General features: G+C 33.7%; 1 protein-coding gene across 4 annotated transcripts in view; it reads left to right on the top strand.

The window, feature by feature from the left end:
• Nucleotides 1–25,535, top strand: part of LOC143071173 (uncharacterized) — a 167,025-nt gene that overhangs the window by 10,312 nt on the left and 131,178 nt on the right. For all 4 annotated transcript variants that reach the window (XM_076245333.1, XM_076245343.1, XM_076245325.1 and 1 more), the window contains one exon: nucleotides 7,258–7,998. In XM_076245333.1, the coding sequence (XP_076101448.1) occupies nucleotides 7,292–7,998 (707 nt within the window). In that variant the 5' untranslated portion in view covers nucleotides 7,258–7,291. The remainder of the gene's footprint in view (nucleotides 1–7,257; nucleotides 7,999–25,535) is intronic.

Genomic DNA, 25,535 nt, shown 5'->3' on the forward strand with positions numbered 1-25,535 from the left:
CAAAAGGATTTTTCAGAATAATGTCAACTTTGAAATATACGGAGGGCTTAGGTTGTCACTTTTCAGCTAAAAACTTGTCTTTTAATCTTTTGTAACCAGCCATTAAAAACAATCCAGGCCTCAAATTTTTCCAGTCATTGTTTTGCATCTTCGGAAGGGTGTCCTGAAAAAGTATCCATAGCGATGTTTGACGCACTGTTGCCACGTTTTGTATTTATTTCCATCACATGAGTCATTTTATTGAGGGTAATAAGAAGTTCATCCAATTGGGGTTCCTTTGTCTCCGATTTTCCACCACTAGCTTCCGCGGATTTATGCTCGTCTCCAGGCATTTCAGTTACTTATCTATTTCTTAAATTGTATGACATTCAATCCGAATCCTCCACCAGATATAACGGGGCTTTCTTGTGTGTGTGTTTGTGTTTTGTACTACAAGTCATTATTTTCGGGAATATGAATCCGGGAACGATAACTCCATCTTGCCCGTTAATATAGGGAAATAGCTATTGTATATATGCCACAATAAAGTAACTGTTAGAATTGAACTAAGTCTCCTTAATGTTCACATGTTTAATCTTATAAAAGTACATGTATATCTATAAAACATTTGAAGGTTCACAATTATAACTTCCAATACAAAACGTTACTAAATATCAGCTCTATAAAACAACATGTTACTTCAAGCTACTACTCTAATATATCTGACCAATACATAAAGTTTCTCACACGATCGAGCTATAAACATGTTCTTAATTTATGTAAGGCATTGATTAATGGTCTTAAATTATTTGGATAAACTTGTAAATGCTATTGCAGTTCAACTGTGCAACTAATGTATCGTATAAAGCGTCACATTAAATAAGATGAAAAATCATTAAACTGAATAAGAACTGACCATCAAATCTTAGATGTAATTGATTACGCCACACTATTCTTAAGTATGAGATGGCACCAGGTTTCTCTCAAAATTCGTCTTTTTTTCATATTTGTTTTCTTGAAAAATTGGCCAAATCTTTATATAATACAATGTATGAATATAAATTTACTTGAAATGTCAAAAATTGGTTTCATTTAACCAGGGACTTTCTATACTAAAACGATACGTCTAAGTTTAATAATTCATCATTCTTTCAAAATCTTATATTTTTTGTCATCGTAAATGACTATTAAAAAGATTTTGTATTAACAACTAATTATATTTATATATTAACAATATACTGTGAAATACGCAAATAACTACTAGCATCGTATATCAGAGATACGAAACTAACTTTATTGTTGGGTGGTAGTTTTAACAGGCGGCTTAACAATCAGTTTAAATCAACAGAGACTAGTCTCGTTAGTATGAAAGTTCCTGATTTAACTTAAGGTATATTGTCTCAGGAACATTTACCTCTATTTTTTTACAGGGCTGTAAATACATAAATGCAAACGCCTCATGTAGGAAATTTCAAAAGCAAAAGCTAGTCTACATCAAATTCTTTTCACGGCGAGTGTCTAGCAAGAAGCAAGTTCTGTTCACCTTCTTACGTAGCCCCATTTTTTCGGGATCCATGTTTCTCATTAATTTGTAGTTTTCAGTGCTATCTGTCTTGTGTTTGTTGTTTTGGGTTTTATCTGTTGCCGTGTTTGTCTTTTGTTCATTTGTTGTCCTTCTTTATTCTCTTAGTTTTGCATTTCAATTGTTAATTTAGTAATTTTGTTTTAAACATGAGTTTTGTCATGTCAAAATAGTTTAATGAGCAAAACCCATGCCCCATAGTAAGCTATAAAAGGTCCCGAAATGAAAAATGTAAAAAAAAACCTAGAAACCTAACGATCTAAACGATGGAGACGCCAACGCCACTATTCGACGACGGAATATAGGTTTGTTATGTCTCACTGGCGCTACAGTGATATCGGAGGCTCGACACAAATCAAAAGACTTGTACTTTACTGTTAACAAATGAGATACTTTAAATCAACCCACACTCAAGTTACAGGGAAATGGGGGAAGGGGTTGGGGATGGGGGTGTGTGATTGCTTGGACTAACCGACAAACCATCAATACTATAAAATAAGAAGTCTCCCATTTTTTTTACGTGAATGATCATTTAGACACAAACGAATGTCAATCGTTTTACAGCGGATGACCGTGAGGGCATTCCGGTGTATTGCTATCGCCTATATTTCCATTACGTAATATTCGTTTTGGGTTTTTAACCGATCTATAAACATGATGATACTTAGACATCATCAAGGCCAAACGAATATTCCTTATCGATTGTTATAAATTCATTTCTTCAATGAATACTCATCAAATACTTTTTAAAGAAGATAAATGGATAATATTAAAATGTGTTATTAAATGTATATAAATATAACTGAAACATCATTAATATATATGCACACGCATGCGGGAGTATATCTCAAGAACGTTTGCAATCTCAAGGAACGATAACTCTGCATGGATGGTTAAACATTTTTTGCGGGAAAATACGAAGGCTACTCAAATCCATTCTATTAAAAAAATCAAATTATTACAGAAGAGTGACGCGTCCAACAAATACTTACACTGCACTATTATCAATATAGTAGATTAAAATGATATACAAATGCATGAAAATAATTTGTACATGTACCAGTAATATCCAAGTATTAATATAATATATAACAATAAACCAAAGTATACTGTTTATATCTGTACATTAACCTCACTTTCAGGTATAGAGATGTGATTTTTTTTTCTGAAACAAGTGTTTTCGGACCATCCACAAGAACTTGCGGTCATCCAATTTCAGTAATTTCGTACATTGATTATCAATTGAATTCTCTGATCTACCTCTCACTAATTGAGATATTATTTTTTTTGAATATCTGTTTCACATGTGACGACGGATATGTTCCAGTTGTCGTAACCATAATACCGTCATCTTTTCCTCGAATGTGAACTACCAAATAAAAGCAAATCGCTGGGTTTGTAACACGACGGTGCCTAACATCGAGCAGAATCTCTTAAATTTTTGGAGCACCTGAGATCACCCCGATGTATTTATATTACCCAGTCATAGCGATCTATTGAGTCGGCCAATTGAAACTGTTTGTTATGCCCCTGCAACTGAAAGTGTGTGGGGGGAGGATAATGTTTCACCCCATCCGCCCGTCCGTCCCTTTATGGGTATATAGTTATTCCGCATAACTTATCCTACATTTTGAATCTTAGGAAGATTTCTCTTTACTGTCTGTTTGAACATATATTGAAGGTGTGCATGTGGTCAGGGTTTTTAGTTTTATTAATTTTTGCTCTTTTTGGGGGTAATTGAACTCATTTTTTTGGGTATAAGCAGTTGAATGTTATAGTTATTTTTAAATTACACTTTGCATCTGCAGGGGCAGCAATTGTGTCTCCCAGACACAATAATATCCCAAGGAGAGTCATACGTTGACTTTGTTATAATACAGTTGCTTTAGAGTGAACTGCGGGGAGTATCACTTTTGTCTATTTTACATTTTGTTCTCATGTTGTGCTGTTACACTACTACAACAGTCCGATGTTAGTTAATATTTAGCGCTCATATACATGTTAAACTCCGCCACGTGCACTTTCTTTATAAACTTGCCCCAAGTCAGGATCATGAAGTTCAACTGTTGTCGTTGAATCATGTGTGTCATATTTTTTTTGTAGATTGACTATACGATGTGTTGAAGGCTGTACGGTTGCCTATACATGATTTCGTACATCCACTGCATTTAAACTCTGGTGGCAATTGGCAATCACACCACATCTAACTATATTTCAACTTCTATGTTGCGATTTGTATACTGTAACATTGTTTATCTCAGTTTGTGAAGTTGAAATCATCCCTTCGTAAATTTTACGGACGCCATCACGAGTTGGTTGACCGTTATGGAATAACCGTTTCACAAATGATATCGGATATGTTCCTTACGTCGTAACTACAATCCCCTTCCCTTTCATGAATATGACCTACCGAATTAGACTATTTACCGGATTTGTAATCACATAAGCAACACGACGGGTGCCACATGTGGAGCAGGATCTGCTTACCCTTCCGGAGCACCTGAGATCACCCCTAGGTTTTGGTGGGGTTCGTGTTGTTTATTCTTTAGTTTTCTATGTTGTGTCGTGTGTACTATTGTTTTTCTGTTTGTCTTTTTCATTTTTAGCCATGGAGTTGTCAGTTTGTTTTAGATTTATGAGTTTGACTGTCCCTTTGGTATCTTTCGTCCCTCTTTTTGTACTCATTCCTCCGAGCCCTCTTTTCCGAAGCCCTAGCAAAAGCTCTTGGTCCACGATAGAAAATTTAAATACGAACTCATATAAGATAGCTCGAATTTCAACTCGAGATCTTAATTAATCTAAATGAGACTTAAATTCGAATCTTACTCAGACTCTACCTCAAAAAGTGACTCGGATTCAAAGTTATAACTAGAACTCTACCTTTAGATGTGACTCAAACTAAAGTTCAACTCGAAACGCAATGCTTACTAGAACTTTAATTTTATAATGATGGCTTGAATTCGAAATCGAAAACTGACTCATAGTTTTCCTTAACAGTAACCCGAACTTTATCATTACGTAATGTCAAAACCATATTAAGTAAAGACAAAATATAATTAAGTTATAGTAGGACAACATAACGTTTTATCGTCCTTCCCTCTGCCTATATCAACCTGCTCTGTTGCTCCGTAATTCTCGTATCAAGACTTCAAAACGAGACCAGGCATTATCAGTGACGTCACAATGTGAGAGGAGAAGTTATCAGCGACGTCACAATGTGAGAAGAGACGTTATCAAGCTTGCTTTTTTCAAGCATTAAACTGTCTTAGGGAGAAAGAAACGACCAGTAATAGAACGATAAAAAGATAATCGGGTTTTCGTCGTATAGATATCGTAAAATATCAGCCGCTCGACACGATGTGAAACTTTTTAGCTCGTTCGCTACGCTCACTCGCCAAAAAGGTTCACATTGTGGCTCGCGGCTGATATTTTACGATATCAATGTGTAGAAAACCCGATAATCTATACATATCAGAGTTCCACATAAGACAGCTGTGGCGTTCCATATAATGTAGTTGTTTCATTACCTAATGTGGTTTTGTTATTTCGTAATGATGATTTGTCTATTCTTTATATGGTTTTAACATTACGTAATAAGTTCCACATAAGACAGCCCAGCACTTCTATGTTGACATGAGTTATCATTGATATTGTCATACTTATAAACTAAAAGTGTAAACAACTTTGAAATATGAAATACTAAGGCTTTTTCACCTCAGAAATACAGTACCTTAGCTGTATTTTACAAAACTTTTAGGAGGTTTGGTCATCAGTGCTCTTCAACTTCGTACTTTATTTGACTCTTTTAACATTTTTGTATTCGAGTGTCGCTGATAAGTCTTTTGTAGACGAAAGGCTCGTCTGGTGCAAATACGAGATATCAATCCTGGTATCTATGATGAGTTTATTTACAACCACTTGGTCGATTTCACTGCTGGTAGAGTTTTTATTGCCCTAGGGTATCACGAGCCCAGTATTCAGCAATTATGTGTTGACATGAATTATCATAATTATACATTAATAGTTAGCACAACTTTGAATGTTTGAAATACTTAAGCTTTTATACATCAGGTATCGATTACTTGTATTGTATTTTGCAAAATGTTAGGAATTTGTGGTCCTCAGTGCTCTTCAACTTCGTACATTTGTTGGCTTTCTTTTAACAGTATTGAGGGTCATAGATGAGTCTTTTGTAGACAAAACATCCTGTAAATATCCTGTACCTAGGAATATGGCAGTTGTTATCTATTATAATTCGTTTATATGTATGTTGGCATTTGTTTTTGTTGCACGTCAGTGCGTCTGTTGTTTTGTTGTTTTCCTCTTAGATAGTTGATGTGTGTCCCTCGGTTTAAGTTTGTTATCCGGATTTGTGTTCTCTCAATCGATTTATGACTTTTGAACAGAGTATACTTATGTTGACTTTATATAACGTTACATATAGTAAAATAATGGTATGAACAAACATGTTCGCTGGGTCATACCTAATAAGGATAACCTTAACCGTTATCAATAAAGACATATAAGTCATAGGGTTTTAGTAAACAACGTTTAAGTAAGATTGCAAAATGCAAAGATCATATCTGCTTGTTCATTTAAATTGCATGCTGACAAAATATATCTCGATGAAATATTATTTAATCATCATATCATCATATTAATCCAGTTGGTAATGTGCAAAATATACCTTCGTGTTTTTTGTGAGGCCCGTAATTTTTAATTACTTTCGTTGTACAAATAACCATACAATATTCATAAGTCAATGAGGTAGCATCCATGCACAATATATAATCAGATATCTAGTCCTAGTTCCATACAAAAAGGTATTGTGTAAGTTCGTTTGAAGGTCATGATAATGTGGGAAATATAAACTGTGTGTAGCATGGAATGAATAGTAATATGTAATTTTGCTATAGAGTATTCATTTACACAGGTTGATAGTACGTATAATTTATTTAGGGTGAGCTGTTTTTTTCTCACTTTTTGAACACAACCTTTTTTGCAAAGTACTGTTGGACAAAATTTACATTTTCATCATGTCCTTGCTAAGGGTATTTTCACGGTAAGTACTAGTCCAGCCCATGCATTTCCTAAATCACCTTACATGTGACAGATGAATAGAAATATAGTCATTTAGATTTTTATCCGATTTCTCGTGGTGCCCTTGTCAAAAAAGGGTGTCCGTTTGGCTTTGCGGGATGAGCAGGTACTCAGCCACGTCCATCTTCGTCTCGGACAGTCTCTATAACAGGTTAAACATTGTGTATGCATTGTGGATTTGTTCTTGTCCTTAACATGCATGAAATGTTTGCAACTAGATATTTATCAATCCAAATCAATCAATTAATTATTTTACCAATTCCTTTTTTCGCTTATTATGCGCTGTTTTAGCAAACGTAATCAGGATATCTCTAGAGCTGTAAAATGTGAATAAATTTATATAAAAAAAGTGTTTCAAATGCAATCATACTGGTGTTTAAAGTTAGAGTAGAACGGAATACAACCTTTGAGTTATGATATTAATTTTGGTCAAATGTCAAACACGACCACACAAGCGCCGTCTATTTTTCAACTACACTGTCGACACGGTTGGTTGAAAGTTTTTAAATGCAGATTATATCTTTTAAGTTACTTAATGTATTTGCATATATTACTAAGAAAATTGAGAGTACATTACAATGACATTTTTTTTTTAGGTCTTACAAGAAACGGAACAATTCATATTGCAACATGGAACGACAACATTGGTGTTCATTTTGTCGTATCCCTTTTGAGAATAAGTACAGTTTAAGAGGTCATCTTTATATCCATGCAAAACAACCACGCGTTCCCTGTAGTATATGTCCGTTAACATTTGCGCATTATAGTCAATTAGGAAAACATCTCAGATATATGCATTCAGATTATATCATCAACACGTTTGTTGAAAATGCTGAAAGTATTTATAGAAAAAATATAACAGGCATCACACCTTGGATAGAATCTGATTCCGAATGGGCAGACAGTTCCGAAGAAGAGACTATAACGAACAGTGAGGAAGAAAATATTTCGGAGGATACAGATTCTGAAAATGTGGAAGAGACCGTTGAAAACTTTTCGAATGAAACACAATACATCTTAGCAACAAATGTGAATGATGTTTCTGACAATAAAAATACTGTAGGCGAATTCGTTTCGAAAGGAGTCAATACTAAACATATGAATAATTTATTTGGACATAATAGAAATGTAAAGAGTTGTGGTGTTTCATTTCTTGTCGAATTAGAAAGAGGAAAAGCAGGAATACATCATTTGAATATCACAAGAAACATTTCTAATTCAAAAGATAATTCTAAACGACACATATTACAGCAGCATATGGAGTCGGAGTTCCTCAGTACAGATGACAGAGTGTCTTTTCAACGTCCTCGTGATGAAAACACAGACCCTGATTTAAGGTTTGTAGGAAACTAAAACATTAAGATACACATTAATTGTTATTTTTACAACACCACTTCATTGTTTCCCTTAACTATTACGTGAATTTGTACGGTGTATATCATATAAGATAAAATGATCATTGGAGTGCCGCTTGAACGGATCTCTACTAAACACGTATATATTATGTTTGTTTTTTATTCTATAACTTTCTCGAAGGCTATACGTTAAGCTGTTAACAATAACTCTAAATCATAATATTTTACAAAATCAGTTTTACATGTCATTTGTCAACATGTGATTGTCAAAACATTTAAGACACAATAATGACTCTCTATGACTTTTAAACTTTAATATATAAAAACTCCTGTTATAGCATATTTGATTTAGGTTATTCAAATATTATATCTAAGTAAATGCACAAAAATGTAGACGAAAATAACAAAAAGGTTTAATTACAACTGCTGAATACATTAGACTTACAGATCGATAGCATAATAATCGCATGATAAATCAGTATTTTGTTATGTCAGGATGGATCGCATGATACAAAAGTCTGCAATATTGGACCACATGACTACAAATTTCTGTCTGCATCAATTTAGATTGTCAACATGCCATCTTTTAATACTAAATAGTGGCTCGTAACAAACTTTTTTTTGTTTTGATACATTGGCTTATTCGTATATCACAATTATTTAAAGCATCAATTAAAACTGACCATATTTTGAAAATATCCTATTTTTATTTCAAAAATTGGCTCAGAAACACAAATTCAGAAGTTTCGATACTTCAGGAAAGCTCGTATAAGAAAATCACGTGCTTTCATCGACTAACACTGCCCATGCTTCTACTTTATTGTGAAAGTTAACATGGTCCACAAATCAGAATAATAAATCAAAAAGTTGTTTTGTGTCAAGATTGATTGTATAATACAGATGAGACAGGTTGCGGAACACAATGACTACCAAATAGTATCTGCATCAATTTCGTGTACTCTTTTTATTCGAAATATTTACTCTTCCTAGTCAGGAGCCTTTAATTCAATAGTTGTTGTTTATTTTTGTGTTACATATTTGTTTTTCCTTCATTTTTTGTACACGAAGAAGGCCTTTAGTTAGTTTCGTTTAAACATATTTATTTATAGTGGATTGGGAACACGTTTTGCAACTTATATTATTCCCTTTCCACTTTGCGGGTGCGAGTGCTGCCTTGTAGCGGCATTATCCGGCTCTTTTTCGAAATCTACAAGGGTGTCTTTAACGTGCAAGAGATATGGCTCTCTCTTAACACGGATCAGCCATTTATCGTCCCCTTCCGACGGACTATCATCGTTTCTTCGAGATCATACTCGCAAATGGTGTCAAGGGAGAGCCGAAAATGCAGTTCCTGAAATTTTTATCCCAGACGGGAATTGAACCAGGAACCTTTGTGTTTGTAGTCCGATGCACTAACCACTACATCACGGCTCTCTAAGTGGCCGTTAGTTTTCTCGGTTGAACTGTTTTACATTGTCATTTCTGGGCCTTTTATAGCTGACTATGCGGTATGGGCTTTGCTTATTGTTGAAGGCCGTACGGTGACCTGTAGTTAATAATTTCTTTGTTTTATGGGACAACATCCCTAATGCGCCTCGAAATGAGGAACGTGTAAAGAAAAAATCTCTGTGTAGTGATATTGGAAAGTTTCTATTTTTAACAAATGACTGAACTTAATTATTTGTGGTGATTAGGAAAGTAGAGGAATATAGAATAAATGTGTAAAAACTATGGAGCTATTGAATGTGTTCAAAGTTTTAAATTTTCAAAGAACTGACTGTGTTAAAAAGGGGATATTTTACCACAAGGAGCCGCATCGCAAAAGGATGTTCGGGGTTTGCTAATTTACAGAAAAAGTAATCTCACTTCGTACCCCGAAAATTTAACCACATATGTGAAAATGTCACAGCTTCGAAACGAGCTATCATACATATCCAAGTTTACGATATGGACTGAGCTACAGGTAAAACCGTTACCATTACCGCCTATGTAAAAACAATTGAAGATATTGAGCCATATGATATCTTGTGGAGAGTTGTCTGATTGGTTATCATACCGCATCTTCTTTTTGATATCATAACAATAGTCATAATAGTCTTGAGACCTCGGGCTGGATTGTATAACGAAAAATATTTGCACTTTATTTCGAAAATGTACATGAATGTATCATAAATCAGTAATTTTAATTCTTATTATATCAGGATTGGTCGTTTGATAAAGGTGACTATAATATTGTAACACAATGACTACAAAATGTTGTCTTCATCAATTAAGTGTGCCAAGATGTTCACGTTTTATTCAAACTATTGGCTTGTCAAACAAATTCAGTAGTTTTGATACCTCAGACTAGTTTACATAACAGAATCATTTAACTGCACCAACCTAAACTGGTCGTATTTGCACTTTAAATTCATATGGACGCATAATCATGATGACAGATTACAATTTATTTTCATGTCAGGATGGATTGTATAATAAAAACGACAGCAATATTGGTAGACAATAAGTACACAATTTTGTCCGCATTAATTTAAAGTGCAAGCATGATTTCTTTTATTCAAAATGTTGACGCATCACAAAAAAAATCAGCACTTTAAATATATCAGGCTAGCTGACAACATAGTTTGACGGCAACATCGATAACAGATACATTAGATATGCTTATCAAAATAAAATGTAGTATTATTGCCAATAATACACAAGAGATCAAATGACACAAACATTAACAACTATAGGTCAACATACGGCAAAGCCCATACCGCATAGTCAGCCTTAAAAGGCCCCTAAATAAAAAAATGTAAAACATTTTAAAAAAGAACACAAACAGCCGAATTTTTGTTAAAAAAGAACGAAAAAATAAATAAATGCAACACATCAATGACTGATTATTTCTGTACTTTACAATGAAAAGTATGAGAAGGTATCATCTGGGAATAGTGAACTGACTGACTCTCAGTATACAATGACGCTTTATTGTTTTTATTGGTAGCTTATTGTCAAGTGGCAAATATATCATTCCAAACCAGGACGAGTATAATATCTTATTTTCGAACGTCCGAGATATCGTAATGCGTGATGATTGTACAAGGTTTTGTAATTTTAATTTTTACTACAATCAAGTCGATGTCAAGCTTCTCCATAGAAGACACTTTACTGCTCTTGGATTATTCCCCGAGGGCATCATTAATTTGGTAGCTTCAGGATGTGTTCTAAAGTAAAAGTGAATAACTCAAGCATTCAAAATTGATTGTTTAAACTGGAAGAATATTAGTTAAGGATCAAAATAAGCTAAAAATGTTGATAGGTCATGGAGCTCCTTTTCAAGATATTTGATTTATAAATAATGGCGGGAAAGGCTGACTGGGACTTTTACCTTATATTTGCATTGGTATTATTTGGATCTCAAATCAAAAGAAAGAAAATCAAGGATCTGCTTGAAATTTGTCAAATGACCTTTTATGAGTTATTAAGTTTTATGTTGAAAGATAAACAGGTGTTATTGGGAAAACTATTTCACCTTGTATCGTATGTAAAAACACCAAGGAATCCGAACATTTGACACTTATTCCAAAACCTCACCTAAGTAAAGCATAATGAATATAAATAAATTAGTGATTACTACTAATTTTATTCTATGTAAACTATGATCGTATTGCTTTTTCAAGTACAATAAATAACTTTACTCGTTAGTGACTCTTTTTACATTTTATACACCTTTTATCTTTTTCATTTTTTTATTTTCTTATAGTATACATATAATAATGGATATCAAATTTCAGCATTTTAGATCCAAATATATACATTCAGCTATAACAAAATGAAGGGCCCTTTTTAATTGAAAGGCGGATAAAAAGGGTATCCACCGCATTGGAAAACTATTTTTATTTGTCTGGATATGAACATCATTGTTTACGTTGGGTCGTTCCGAGATTTTTTTTATAGTCTCTTTCTAGATATTATTTTATGCATTACATGCATTTTTCTTCGTTTTTCAATGGATTCTGTTTCCGTCGAAATGTTCAAACGATGTCCGTATAGTGTCCGGATATGTAACGTGTTGTTTATGAACTATCTCGTCAATTTCAGAAGATTCATAGTTATCGATGAGAAATGATTTCTTAAACGTCCGAAAAAGTAAACTCTATATTACCATGAATGAAATATTTGTCACTGGACATTAAGCTACCAGCAAAACAATCAGTCAACTAACTTAAGATACTATCATTCATTCAGTATAATTTTTCCAGATGACACCTGCATAATTTTTTTATTATCAAAGTACAAATAAAGTCAGTATATAACAGTCATGTCAGTGTTAGATGACGCGGGAAACTGGATTTATGACACACAGCATTATGAAATAGGAAACTACCTACTTCAGTGACGGTTAATAATCATGAAAGATGAAATGCTGACTCTCTAAATTGATGTGGACAAAAATGTGTAGCCATTATGGTCACCGTGTACAAGTATTGCTGTCATTTTTTTGATACATTCCATCAAGAACTAAAAAAATATACTGACTGATATGCGGCTTTAACGTTGTCATAAGAACGTGAAAATGATCATGAATACGGTCAGTCAGTAAACGTTTCACTTTTGATATCAACTCATATAAGTCATACTTTTTATTATAAAGTACAACAATTTAATGTTTGTTGATGCGGTCAAATAGTTTTGTTACACGAGCCAGCATATTAAATGTAATTATTTTTTGTGGCGCGTCAATATTTTTAATAAAAAAAAGGACAGACATAGATGCGGGAAGCATGTTATAGTCATTGTGTTTCAATATTTCTACCATTTGTATTACTATAATATATCATGACATAAAAAAAACAAACTACATTCATTTTGCAGCTATATTATTGTCATGATATAGTTCAAATTTGATTAATTTAGGTGATACTGTCAAATTGTTTTTTTTACACATTTTACTAAATACACAAATATAACAAAACTACTAGTTTTTTAACGAGTTAATATTTTGATTAAGAATAAGAAGACATGCTGGCACATTAAATTTATGCAGACAAAGTTTTGAAGTAATTGTGTTCCAAGATTGCTGTCATTTGTAATAAATAATCCATCCGGCGTTAAAATAATTACTGATTTATTATGCAGCTATATACATTGTCATATCACTATACAAATATGGTTGGTTTGGGTTGATGTGGTCAAATACTCTGGTTATACAAGTCAATTTTTTGAAATATAAAAACTACTGATTTGTTGTCAACCGCTGTTCAATAGTCAGTTATCAATGCAACTGAAACCAAACCATAAACTGAGGAAAATACATCAACTATAAGTGTAAATACAACAGAACAAAATAATTCCTCCTTACATAAAACACATAATTGCTTTAATGTTTTGCAGAATGAATTTACTTTATAAAGTGCAAATATGGTCAGTTTTGGTAAATGTTGACAAAATGCTTTATTAATGCTATTCAGCCTGAGATTTCAAAACTAGTAATTTTGTGAATAATTAATTTGAGTAAAAAAGAACATGCAAGCACTATATAATGACGTAGCAATTGTGTTTAATATTACTGTCATTTTTTATATATAATAAATCGTGAGGTAAAAAATAATGATTTATTATGCGGCAACATGTTTTTTTTATATAGTGCTATTTTCTATTTTGGTTGATGTGGTCAATTTTTTAGCTCACCTGGCCACTTTTCTCATCACTAACGTCCGTCGTCCGTCGTCGTCGATCGTCGTCCTAAGTCCTTCGTCCGTCGTCGCTACGTTTTACAAAAATCTTCTCCTCTGAAACCACTGGGCCAAGTTTAACCAACGTTAGCCACACTCATCACTAGGGTATCTAATTTAAAAAACATGTCCGGTGACCCGGCCAACCAACCAAGACCAAGATGGCCTCCATGGCTAAAAATAGAACATAGGGGTAAAATGTAGATTTTGGCTTATAACCATTATAGTAATTAGTCAATTACTCATTTAGTTCAATTATTAGATTTAGTCAGGGTCAACTAAATTTATTTAATATATTTGTTTTTTAGCTTGGTTTATGCCCGCGTCACACTGTCCCGATTTTTACCCCGATGGCAACACGATTATAGAAATTTTCAAAATCGGGACTGATCGTATCCAGATCAGGCTATTCGTAGTGTCATCTTTAACATCGTAGAACCATCGGCCACTTTTTCTAGCCTTCGGGGACAACTTCAGGAAGGGTTCTAAATTTTTTAACATGCTAAAAAATCCCCGAAGGTGCGTCCGATGTTTATGGTTCGTATTGAGTTCGTATCACCATCCTCACCATCGTAATGTCACCGGGAATGCATCTTTGAACATCGTATTGCATTCGTGTTTCCATCGTTTCCATCGGGCAGTTTTGACATTACGATGTCTACACGAATGAATCACGAAGCTAACCGAAGGTTACGATGGCAACACGACTTCGTGAAGACCTCGTAATCCCGTCGAGATTTCATCGAATAAAAGTACGAAGGTGGCAAGATGGAACTACGACGGCAATAAATCCAGCTAAATGTAAGTTAATTTTCGCGCTTAAATTTATTTAAAGTGCCATGCGCGATATGCACTGGTCAGTCTAATACGACAGTTAAGAAAGACGGTCACAAAACATGGACCTCATATCATATGATTCTATGAGAACAAGAAAGGCGACAGCGTTGATTCTATTAATTCAAATGGAACAAGGAGAGCAGGTATTACAGGCTCAGGATTTACTTTTACAAATAAAATATTATTTTTTGTCAATTTTTCATATCAAATAACATAATAAAAATCATAAACGCGCCTCGTATACCAACACTGCAGGTACACGTATATAGGAAACAAACTTTTTCTTCATTATTCTGATTTTTTATTTATCGTCTGAGTTGTTGTCCCACGAATGTTTACTCCATAAACATTTTGTTTTCTATATGTCATATTTTGCCGCATTTGTTGATTTCCCCACACCCTTCCTTTAGTCTATATTATTATGATATTCTCCTGGAAAGAGCTCTTTTTGAATAAAAGGGATCAACGAACCCATTACCTTACCTTTAAGATAGATCAGTAAACATGGGCATACTTATGGTCGATTATTCAGACTAGTGCACACATTTTACAGTTCAAACAAGGCAATGCAGAGCGTGGCATCCCCTCGTATGCAACATATTGGGGACAAATATGGACACTATATTTGTATATGACATTTGCAGAAAATGGTAAATTGAATACATAAACTATTTTTTTTTAGAAATCAACAAAATTATTAAGTAACTGGAAATACCCACGATCTTCCGTCTTATGATTAAACCAAAAATTAAATGTACAATATAATATATATTCAATATTGATCAAACAATTTAAAACGCGTGATGCCTTCGGCATATGATTTAAATGCATCGTAAGCTGTACACGACGTCTTTTAGACATCGTATGGCCATCGCGCCATCATCGTAATCCATCGTGTAGCCTTCGTGATCCATCTTGTAGGCTTCGGGTGAGATATGAAGGTCAAATACCGTCTTCGGTTAACCTTCGTATGTCCATCTTTTGCTATCGTATATACTTTCGGCACCCTCGTATAGACTTCGTTATTTATCGTACTTGCTTCGGTCACTTTTTGGTATTTTAAAGAGATCGGGACCAACTTCGCACGAACTTACAATTTTCACATTCGGGTGTCCATCGTATATAAAAATCGGGACATTGTGACGCGGGCATTAGAAGAAACACCGACGTATAAACCTGTTATCTTTTGATAGCTATTAGGCGTGTGTTTCTCTGTCCTATGAGTTCTCTCATTTGTTTGTATTATAAGTATTTTTTGATAAGTTTAACATATTATATATAAATATATTATTATGAGATGAGAAATCATATACAACAATCCAAGATGAGGGGTTAGTAGAAGCCTTTGTCTTATGTAACGACCCGAAGATAAAGGTATAAAGGTATAAGGTATAATCCTGTCATAAAATGTTGTCATTTAAATGTTATTATTTAAATTGCAATAAATTGCGGGAAGTTTAGCAAGCCACAAAACCAGGGTCAACCCAACATTTTTATTTAAATATCCTGTACCAATAGTTATCAAAGATACCAGGATTATAATTCAGTACGCCAGACGCGCGTTTTGTCTACATAAGACTCATCAGTGACGCTCAAATCAAAAATATTAATAAACCCAAACAAGTACAAGGTTGAAGAGCATTTGAGGATCCAAAATTCCAAAAAGTTGTGCCAAATACGGCTAAGTTAATCTATGCCTGGGATAAGAAAATCCTTAGTTTTTCAAAAAATTCAAAGTTTTGTATACAGGAAATTTATAAAAATGACCACATTATTGATATTTATGTCAACACAGAAGTGTTGACTACTGGGCTGGTGATACCCTCGGGGACGAAACGTCCACCAGCAGTAGCATCGAACCAGTGGTGTAAATAGTTATCAAAGGTACCAGGATTATAATTCAGTACGCCAGACGCGTGTTTCGTCTACATAAGACTCATCAGTGACGCTCAAATCAAAAATATTAATAAACTTAAACAAGTACAAGGTTGAAGAGCATTTGAGGATCCAAAATTCCAAAAAGTTGTGCCAAATACGGCTAAGGTAATCTATGCATGGGATAAGAAAATCCCTAGTTTTTCAAAAAATTCAAAGTTTTGTATACAGGAAATTTATAAAAATGACCACATTATTGATATTCATGTCAACACCGAAGTGTTGACTACTGGGCTGGTGATACCCTCGGGGACGAAACGTCCACCAGCAGTGGCATCGAACCAGTGGTGTAAATAGTTATCAAAGGTACTAGGATTATAATTCAGTACGCCAGACGCGCGATTCGTCTACATAAGACTCATCAGTGACGCTCAAATCAAAAATATTAATAAACCCAAACAAGTACAAGGTTGAAGAGCATTTGAGGATCCAAAATTCCAAAAAGTTGTGCCAAATACGGCTAAGGTAATCTATGCCTGGGATAAGAAAATCTTTAGTTTTTCAAAAAATTCAAAGTTTTGTATACAGGAAATTTATAAAAATGACCACATTATTGATATTCATGTCAACACCGATTGTGACTACTGGGCTGGTGATACCCTCGGGGACGAAACGTCCACCAGCAGTGGCATCGACCCAGTGGTGTAAATAGTTATCAAAGGTACAAGGATTATAATTCAGTACGCCAGACGCGCGTTTCGTCTACATAAGACTCATCAGTGACGCTCAAATCAAAAATATTAATAAACCCAAACAAGTACAAGGTTGAAGAGCATTTGAGGATCCAAAATTCCATAAAGTTGTGTCAGGAAAATGGCCATTGTTATATTATTATTCGTTTCTGTGTGTTTTACATTTAAGTGTTGTGTTTCTGTTGTGTCAAAGTTCCCCACTTATATTTGATGTGTTCCCTCAATTTTAGTTTGTAACCCGGATTTGTTTTTTTTCTCAATCGATTTATGAATTTCGAAAAGCGGTATACTACTGTTGCCTTGATATATTTACTGTGTGTAAACCATTATTGCTTTCATTTATCATGATTAATTGATGCAATATATGTATAATGTATTATTGCAATTGTTAATCGATTTTATCTGACGAACAATTTTTTTTTTAAAGATTGTTGCTATATTTTCAAACGGTCCAGAACTCCAAGATTGTATATAACATATATACGCCTTACACAAATTGATATATTTTTTTCAATTGCGCATTCAAATCGCGTAATTAGTGTTACTCCCATCGTTTCGATTTATAAAAGACAGTTTACGGAGAAATTGTATAACAACCAGTTTTAGGCGATCTTCATTTATGCCCGCGTCACACTGTCCCGATTTTTACGCCGATGGCAACACGATTATGGAAATGTGTCAAAATCGGGACTGATCGTATCCAGATCGGGCTATTCGTAGTGCCATCTTTAACCATCGTAAAACCATCGGCCACTTTTTTTAGCCTTCGGGAACATCTTCGGGAAGGGTTCTTAATTTTTTAACATGTTACAAAATCCCCGAAGGTGCGTCCGATGTTGAGGGTTCGTATTGAGTTCGTATCACCATCCTCACCATCGTAATGTCACCGGGAATGCATCTTTGAACATCGTATTGCATTCGTGTTTCCATCGTTTCCATCGGGCAGTTTTGACATTACGATGTCTACACGAATGAATCACGAAGTTACCCGAAGGTCTTACGATGTCAACACGACTTCGTGAAGACCTCGTAATCCCGTCGTATTGCCATCGAATAAAAGTACGAAGGCGACAAGATGGAACTACGACGGCAATAAATCCAGCTAAATGTAAGTTAATTTTCGCGCTTAAATACATTTAAAGTACCATGCGCGATATGCACTGGTCAGTCTAATACCACAGTTAAGAAAGACGTTCACAAAACATGGAGCTTATATCATATGATTCTATGAGAACAAGAAAGGCGACAGCGTTGTTTCTATTAATTCAAATGGAACAAGAAGAGCAGCTATTACAGGCTCAGAATTTACTTTTACCAGTAAAATATTATTTTTTGTCAATTTTTCATATCAAGTAACATAATGAAAATCATAAACGCGCCTCGTACACCAACACTGCAGGAAACCAACTTTTTCTTCATTATTCTGATTTTGTATGTATCGTCTGAGTTGTTGTCCCACGAATGTTTACTCCATAACATTTTGTTTTCTATATGTCATATTTTGCCGCATTTGTTGCTTTCCCCAGATCCTTCCTTTGTCTATATTATTATGATATTCTCCTGGAAAGAGCTCTTTTTGAATAAAAGGGATCAACGAACCCATTACCTTACCTATAAGATAGATCAGTAAACATGGGCATAATTATGGGTGATTATTCAGACTAATGTACACATTTTACAGTTTAAACAAGGCAATGCCGAGCGTGGCACCCCCTCGTATGTAACATATTGGGGACAAATATGGACACTATATTTTAATATGACACATGCAGAAAATGGTAAATTGAATATGCATATTTGATACATAAACTAATTTTTTAGAAATCAACCAAAACAATCAGTAACTGGAAATACCTTTGATATTGTCTTTAGAATCAGCAGGTAAAAAAATGAGCAACCAATTTCCTGTGTATTATGCTATTTCAAGGAGAAAAAACAAGTCCATCTGCATGACCTTGACCTTAGGCCTTAAACGTAAAAAATGTCAGATCATTACAAGGAGGAACAATATACCAAATGTGGTTAAAATCTTTTGAAGCATATTGGTTTTAGAGTGTCCTTAATGGTGATATTACCATGTATTACAACTGCCACTGTGACCTTGACCTTTGAACTTTAAAGTCAATAGTGCTTAAGATATCCTTAACGAGTAACACCATACCAAGTTTTGGGCATTTTGGTTCTAGAGTGTCCATAACAATTTTATCTACACGCAACTTACATGTAGTAGGCGAGGGGATAATAAACTAAGTTTTATAAGAATTAGACAAAAAGACCGATTTTCCGCCTATAATTTAAATGCATCGTAAACTGTACACGACGTCTTTTAGACATCGTATGGCCATCGCGCCATCATCGTAATCTATCGTGTAGCCTTCGTAATCCATCGTGTAGCCTTCGGCTGAGATATGAAGGTTAAATACCCGTCTTCGGTTAACCTTCGTATGTCCATCTTTTGCTATCGTATATAATTTCGGCACCATCGAATAGACTTCGTTATTCAACGTACTTGCTTCGGTCACTTTTTGGTATTTTAACGAGATCGGGACCAACTTCGTACGAACTTACAATTTTCGCATTCGGGTGTCCATCGTATATAAAAATCGGGACAGTGTGACGCGGGCATAACAAATGTATCTAACCTGTAATATACAAATCAAGTAACAAAGGCATTATTTTACCAATCGATGTTGAGCGGTCCTGGTTGCAAGTTACTTTACTGTTGAGCAGACTAGCCATAATTATCTTAAAATTAGGTTTCACTTGATCGGTATTATTTTGTATATTTAAACAAAATGCATTTGACTAACAGGTCGAACACCTGTTGTTCTTTAACCCTGCTGACTGCCATTGGCGATTGCTAAATAAAATCGATCGCAAGATGTAACAAAATGGATTTTAATATAAATTTAATATAAACAGAACACAATAAACTTGTGGCCAAGATGTTCTGCCACACACATAAATTATTGTTTTTGGTACACCAGATTTGCGGTTTTTATCCAACGGAATCAGGTTTTAACTTTTAACGTAGTTTTCAATTTAGACTTGTTTATATATATGTATTATATATATAAATTGTTTATCAAAATATTGCGTATATATTTAGCAAAAGTAAATAAATACAGTGTACAGAATGTATATATTATAATTCAAAAATTATATTATATTTATATTGTCACTAGTTCTTGCATGCCTTCTGGCAATCTTCAGGAGACGTTTTAACAATTTCCTTAACGACACTACTATTGGTAACGTTCGTTACGTTACAATGATGGTAAGGGGAGATAAATCAAATGTGTTTACGTAGATCTGTTTAATTTTAATTGAAAGATCTTTATAAAGAGTGCTTCCTTTGCCAGTCTTTTATATTCACTATATTCGTTCATTTTATAGAACGAAAATACGATAAATTTTCCCCTCCTGCACGTTTCGAAATGTTCGTTTACATCTTGCATTCGTGTGGTTGGATCTCGGTATATTTTGTCTGTAAATACGGACTATTTGACATATTGAATTACCAGTCTGTCCGATGTAAAATTCCTTGCAAGTGCTGCCTACAATACAGTAAATTAGGTTTACCATTTTGCAATAAATGTCTGTGTTTGGATCAATTGTTTGGCCGTTGAGTAATGTTATTTGCGGCCTTGTTTTCATATATTCACAAAGACCACATCTAGGGTCATTACATTTTAAAACGTTGTATTTTATTCGAGTTGGGTCTTAAAATTTATCCGTTGTTTAAATCTTTTAAAGGCTGTCTTTTATTTTTCAGGAATTTTTCTGTTTGGAAAAGCTTTTTTTATTTTTTTCGTTTTTTGTAAAACCGGCAAATTTGCTTTTATGACGTTGAATATGTCAGGATTGTTTGGGTATGAGTGCTAACAAACAGAATAAATTCTGTAGTACTCTCTCTATGTGCTGTGGATCTGAGTTTCTTCATTAGTATTGCTTTTGCCTTTTCTATTCCCTTTGATTATTCAGGTTTTGTACATGTACATGCATACTAGTAATTCCTTGAATATGTGTAAGGTATTCGATTGTTTTTGTTTATCAATTATTTTTTCATAATCAAGTTATGTCTACTCATTACATTATTCATTTCTTTGCAAATTAAGACGAAGGAGCAAGATAACATCGTAAAACGAGGGCATGTCGAATAGGAACATTTTGTGTATCAAGATCTAAGGAAACAATTTATTGAACTTTTGTTTAATCATAAAGTTTATCATTTGATATATTGAACAGTCACTCATGGTTGATAAAATGTGTTTATCAGCAACATTTGATCTTTTGTCAAACGTGACTAGAAAATGTGTATTTCACCTGTATCAGACTGCACCAAATTGTATCACCGATCCTAAATGTACATGCTTTGTGAAAAAATATACAATAAATGTTGATTGACAGAGTAAATAAAATGGACTAGATATTTTGTTTTACTGTAATAAAAACAAATACACGTATTCATAGTTTTGTATTCTTCATTATTATAAGTTCTTTTTTTCTTAAATTATACTTATAAAGTGTCATTTATGTTTGAAATTGCATCTCAACTACTCAATTTTGACAAAAATTCAATTTTTTGTTTGACAGTTTTTGTAAATAACTAGTACATAATTATCTTCCAAATTGATTACAAAAGAATATTTTTTTATGTTATTGAAATATTGTAGTATTTAGGCCAATCAAGCTGCAACACATCAAATTGTACGTTCATATGGATGTGCGTTTTCTTAACAGTGTAAACATGAGAGAGAATCATTGTGTTGATGCTGTTTATTTAAGAAAAAAAATGATACTCAAAAGACTTGAGTTAGAGATCCAGTCTTTAGAAAACTGTGTAAATGTCAAACATTTCGAAATTAATGTGACTTCAATTAATAGAAAGAATGTTAATTAGAGAATACATGACAGACCTTAGTTAGGAATCTTATTGGAACAATAGAGAAGTTGCAGTTTTGTAAATTAGAAGAGAAAGCATTCGTTAGGAAAACCGTTAATGAACTCATCAATGTCCAAGAGACACCACATTTCTGACACTATATGCATTCACTTTAGTATGGATAGTTAAAACATTGTAGTGACGTTATTCTAGTGTTGTATCCTTTTTTTATTTCAGTGATTGAACTATCACACAGTGTAGATACTATTCTGTACGCTATCCGGAAGTCGCGATTTTCGAAGCGAGACCTTTTTGGATCACATTTTAAATTTGATGGGTATACTGAACTAAACGGTAAGTTGATCATCTGTACATTGCTTAATGATTTATTCAGCCGACATCGAAATTCTCAAATGGTTTAGAATTAAATTCCGCACATTCATAATTCGTATCTTTGCCTTAATCAAGAGATTTTCAAGTGCATCACTAAGAAAAATCAGTCGGCGAACATAAAAACAATCTGTTTACCCTCTTAGTGTACAAATTAACGTAAAAACCTGACTTAATTAACTAAATGAAGTATATTTCAAGTGGTGGTAAAAGTTTCAACCAGATCTTTAAAGCCAGAAATAAGAAAATTACACTTGTTTGAATTTCTCACTGTACGATCAGTCTCGCTTGTATATTTTAAAACTGTATGATCAGTCTTTATGTCACTGTATTCTAGTGGTGATTTCAAAGTTATTTACGATACATTAGAAGGTGGCATTTTTCTAAATAACACAAATATATTTCAATACATTCACATCCTGAAAACTTATGAAACATGTTTTAGCTTGATAGGGTGTACTCGACTTACAACATTAAGTATAATGATGTTTAAATGTTGCTAAAATAAGAGGAAGGTTTGATGTATACTAGTATATAAGTTTCAGAAATGTCCTCCATTATTCTTAAAATTATACAAACACACAGATATAGTTGTTATATAAAAATGCATGTATTTACACACATTCGAAGCCGTACTGTAGTCTATAATTGATCACAGTTCCTTCACTTTGTTTAAGATGTAGAGCTGTCTCGTTGACACTCAATTGTACACCACTTTGTCAAGCGGGGGTTACAGTGATAAAGACATCCGTCTTTCCGTTCGTCCGTTGGACCGGTACAATATGTTTCGCCGGTTTTGTAAACGCATCTCCTCATAAACCACTTAATATACATTGGGGGTTCCGGCCATTTTTAAATGGAGAGGGGTCCAATCCAGGAGAAAAGGGGATTCCAAATATATATGTTCCCATACAAATGCATTGATAGTTAAAAAAAAAACGGTTTCAAACTGTCGGATCACTAATATAACTATTAACTAATCTTATTCGGTTTCCTTATCATAAATGATAATGACTGTATTGTGCACCGTCTATTTCGAATTTTAGTAAAAATGTTTTTTATGGAGTTACTTTATATAAGACTAGAACACAACCGCGAAATCGCGGGGAAATTGATAGTTAATAGTAATATATATACATCAGTGAACGCTGTGAATAGTAAAGAGCCCCCTCCCCCCAGTAAACCATCGGAATTAATAATAAATTATAACAAATACAATTTATTCATAGTAAATGTATGTTTTAAAGTATACAGAAATATATCCGCGTAGATAGAAAACTATTGGAATTGATAGTAAATAGCAAATATTATTTATTTTCGTTTTCCTCCCAAAATAATCCAAACTGAAACACTTTAAGCAAGGATGATAAATGCTAGAACTCAAAATGATAGCAGAAAGCAAATGTATACACTTTATTCATAGACTTTGTATGTTCAAAGTACAAAAAAACACAAACCGGAAGTTTAATCTGACTTAAAGTTTTGTCCAATGACGGGAAAATATCCGGACGCAATTTTATTTCGTTTTTCTCCCAAAATAACCCAAACTGAATGATCGTAAGAATGGATGACAAATGCGACTATACATGTTACCTTTAGGACACAGAGGCATGATTATTTATTTATTGTGGAAGGAGGAGAAGCGACACACAAAATGAGGTCTTCTCGTTTAATAGTATAGATACGGACTTGAACATTGCATTATATGGGGGCACCCATCAGGTATTTCCAACACCTCCTAAACCAATCATTAAAGTTTTCTGAAATTGTTCCATTTTTACTCGATTAATGCATTATGGACCTTCTGTTTCTGTAAACTTACCAAAATTATATCACATGAATTATCCCCCTACGCAAAGCTGTCTTTATCCATTTTTTGTTATTTTCAAGGAGACAAGCTTGATTTATGTTATCATCAATTGGTCAACGGCGGACGGTGTAAATAATCTTTAAAAATGTAATAGCTAAACAGATTACTGTAACGATACACTATTACGAAGTCCACAAGCGAATCATGTATTACTTTTTATGCATTTGATTTTAAATAAGACTGATGGAACAAAAATGCAATTATTTTGTCGTCTAAAAAATTCATCAGAAAATATATTTGTATTGTCTGATGAATTTCAAAGTAATTACACGTTATAGTTCCCTGGATAGTTCATTATATCACATATACACGTATATACCTTCAAATTGCTGTTGTTTTTCTTCAAAATCACGACTGGTCATACAGTCAAAAAATTTGAAATCGCTTCTAGAATACAGTCAGTTCTAGACTGATCGTACAGTAATTTATTTTTGGGATCCTCAAGGAAAACATATTTTTTATGGGAAATACGAATATTCTACTTAAATACGAAAAGAATATTGAAACAGTATATACTTAACTGTAAACTGATGCAAATATTTGCAATAAAAGATTATTTGCTTTGTACTACGAGAGCAAAATTGTCCATCGATTTCACATTTTCTATCAAGTTGATGTGATGCACACGTATATTTTATATTCTAATGCATGTTTTTGTTACAGTTACTCATATTTATGATGCTATATATACCTTGAAGATGTTCAAAGTACTTTGTAGATATATGATTAAACAAATGATGAGAAAAGTAACGGTAGGCAAAACTGTCCTGTTAGCCAGTTTGAAATCATCGCTTCGAAAATCGCGACTTCCGGATAGCGTACAGAATAGTATCTACACTGTGTATCAGGTACCTGTAATAAACCATAATGTTACTTTTAACTGTCCAAAATTCTAAAGAATAACCCTCTTCTTTCGTGGACAGCTGAAGGTATCATAATGGTTTCATTCAGGTAAAGACAGTCAAATCTTTGAAAAAAAACTATCAATTCCGCCATTTTTTCTCATGTGAGCAAAAATATAACTAAAGAAAAACTGAAAAATACAATGTCACTCATCAAAACGGTTTCTTAAGAAAAAAATCACTTTCAAATTAATTTTAACACTTTCAATACTTATATCACAACTATTTTTCACATGTTTTCGGTTGTCTCCTTTAGCACTAATTGAATTGATTGATAATGCTCCTTGT

The sequence above is a fragment of the Mytilus galloprovincialis genome, chromosome 1 (assembly GCF_965363235.1).
Source record: "Mytilus galloprovincialis chromosome 1, xbMytGall1.hap1.1, whole genome shotgun sequence".
Lineage (NCBI taxonomy): Eukaryota > Metazoa > Mollusca > Bivalvia > Mytilida > Mytilidae > Mytilus > Mytilus galloprovincialis.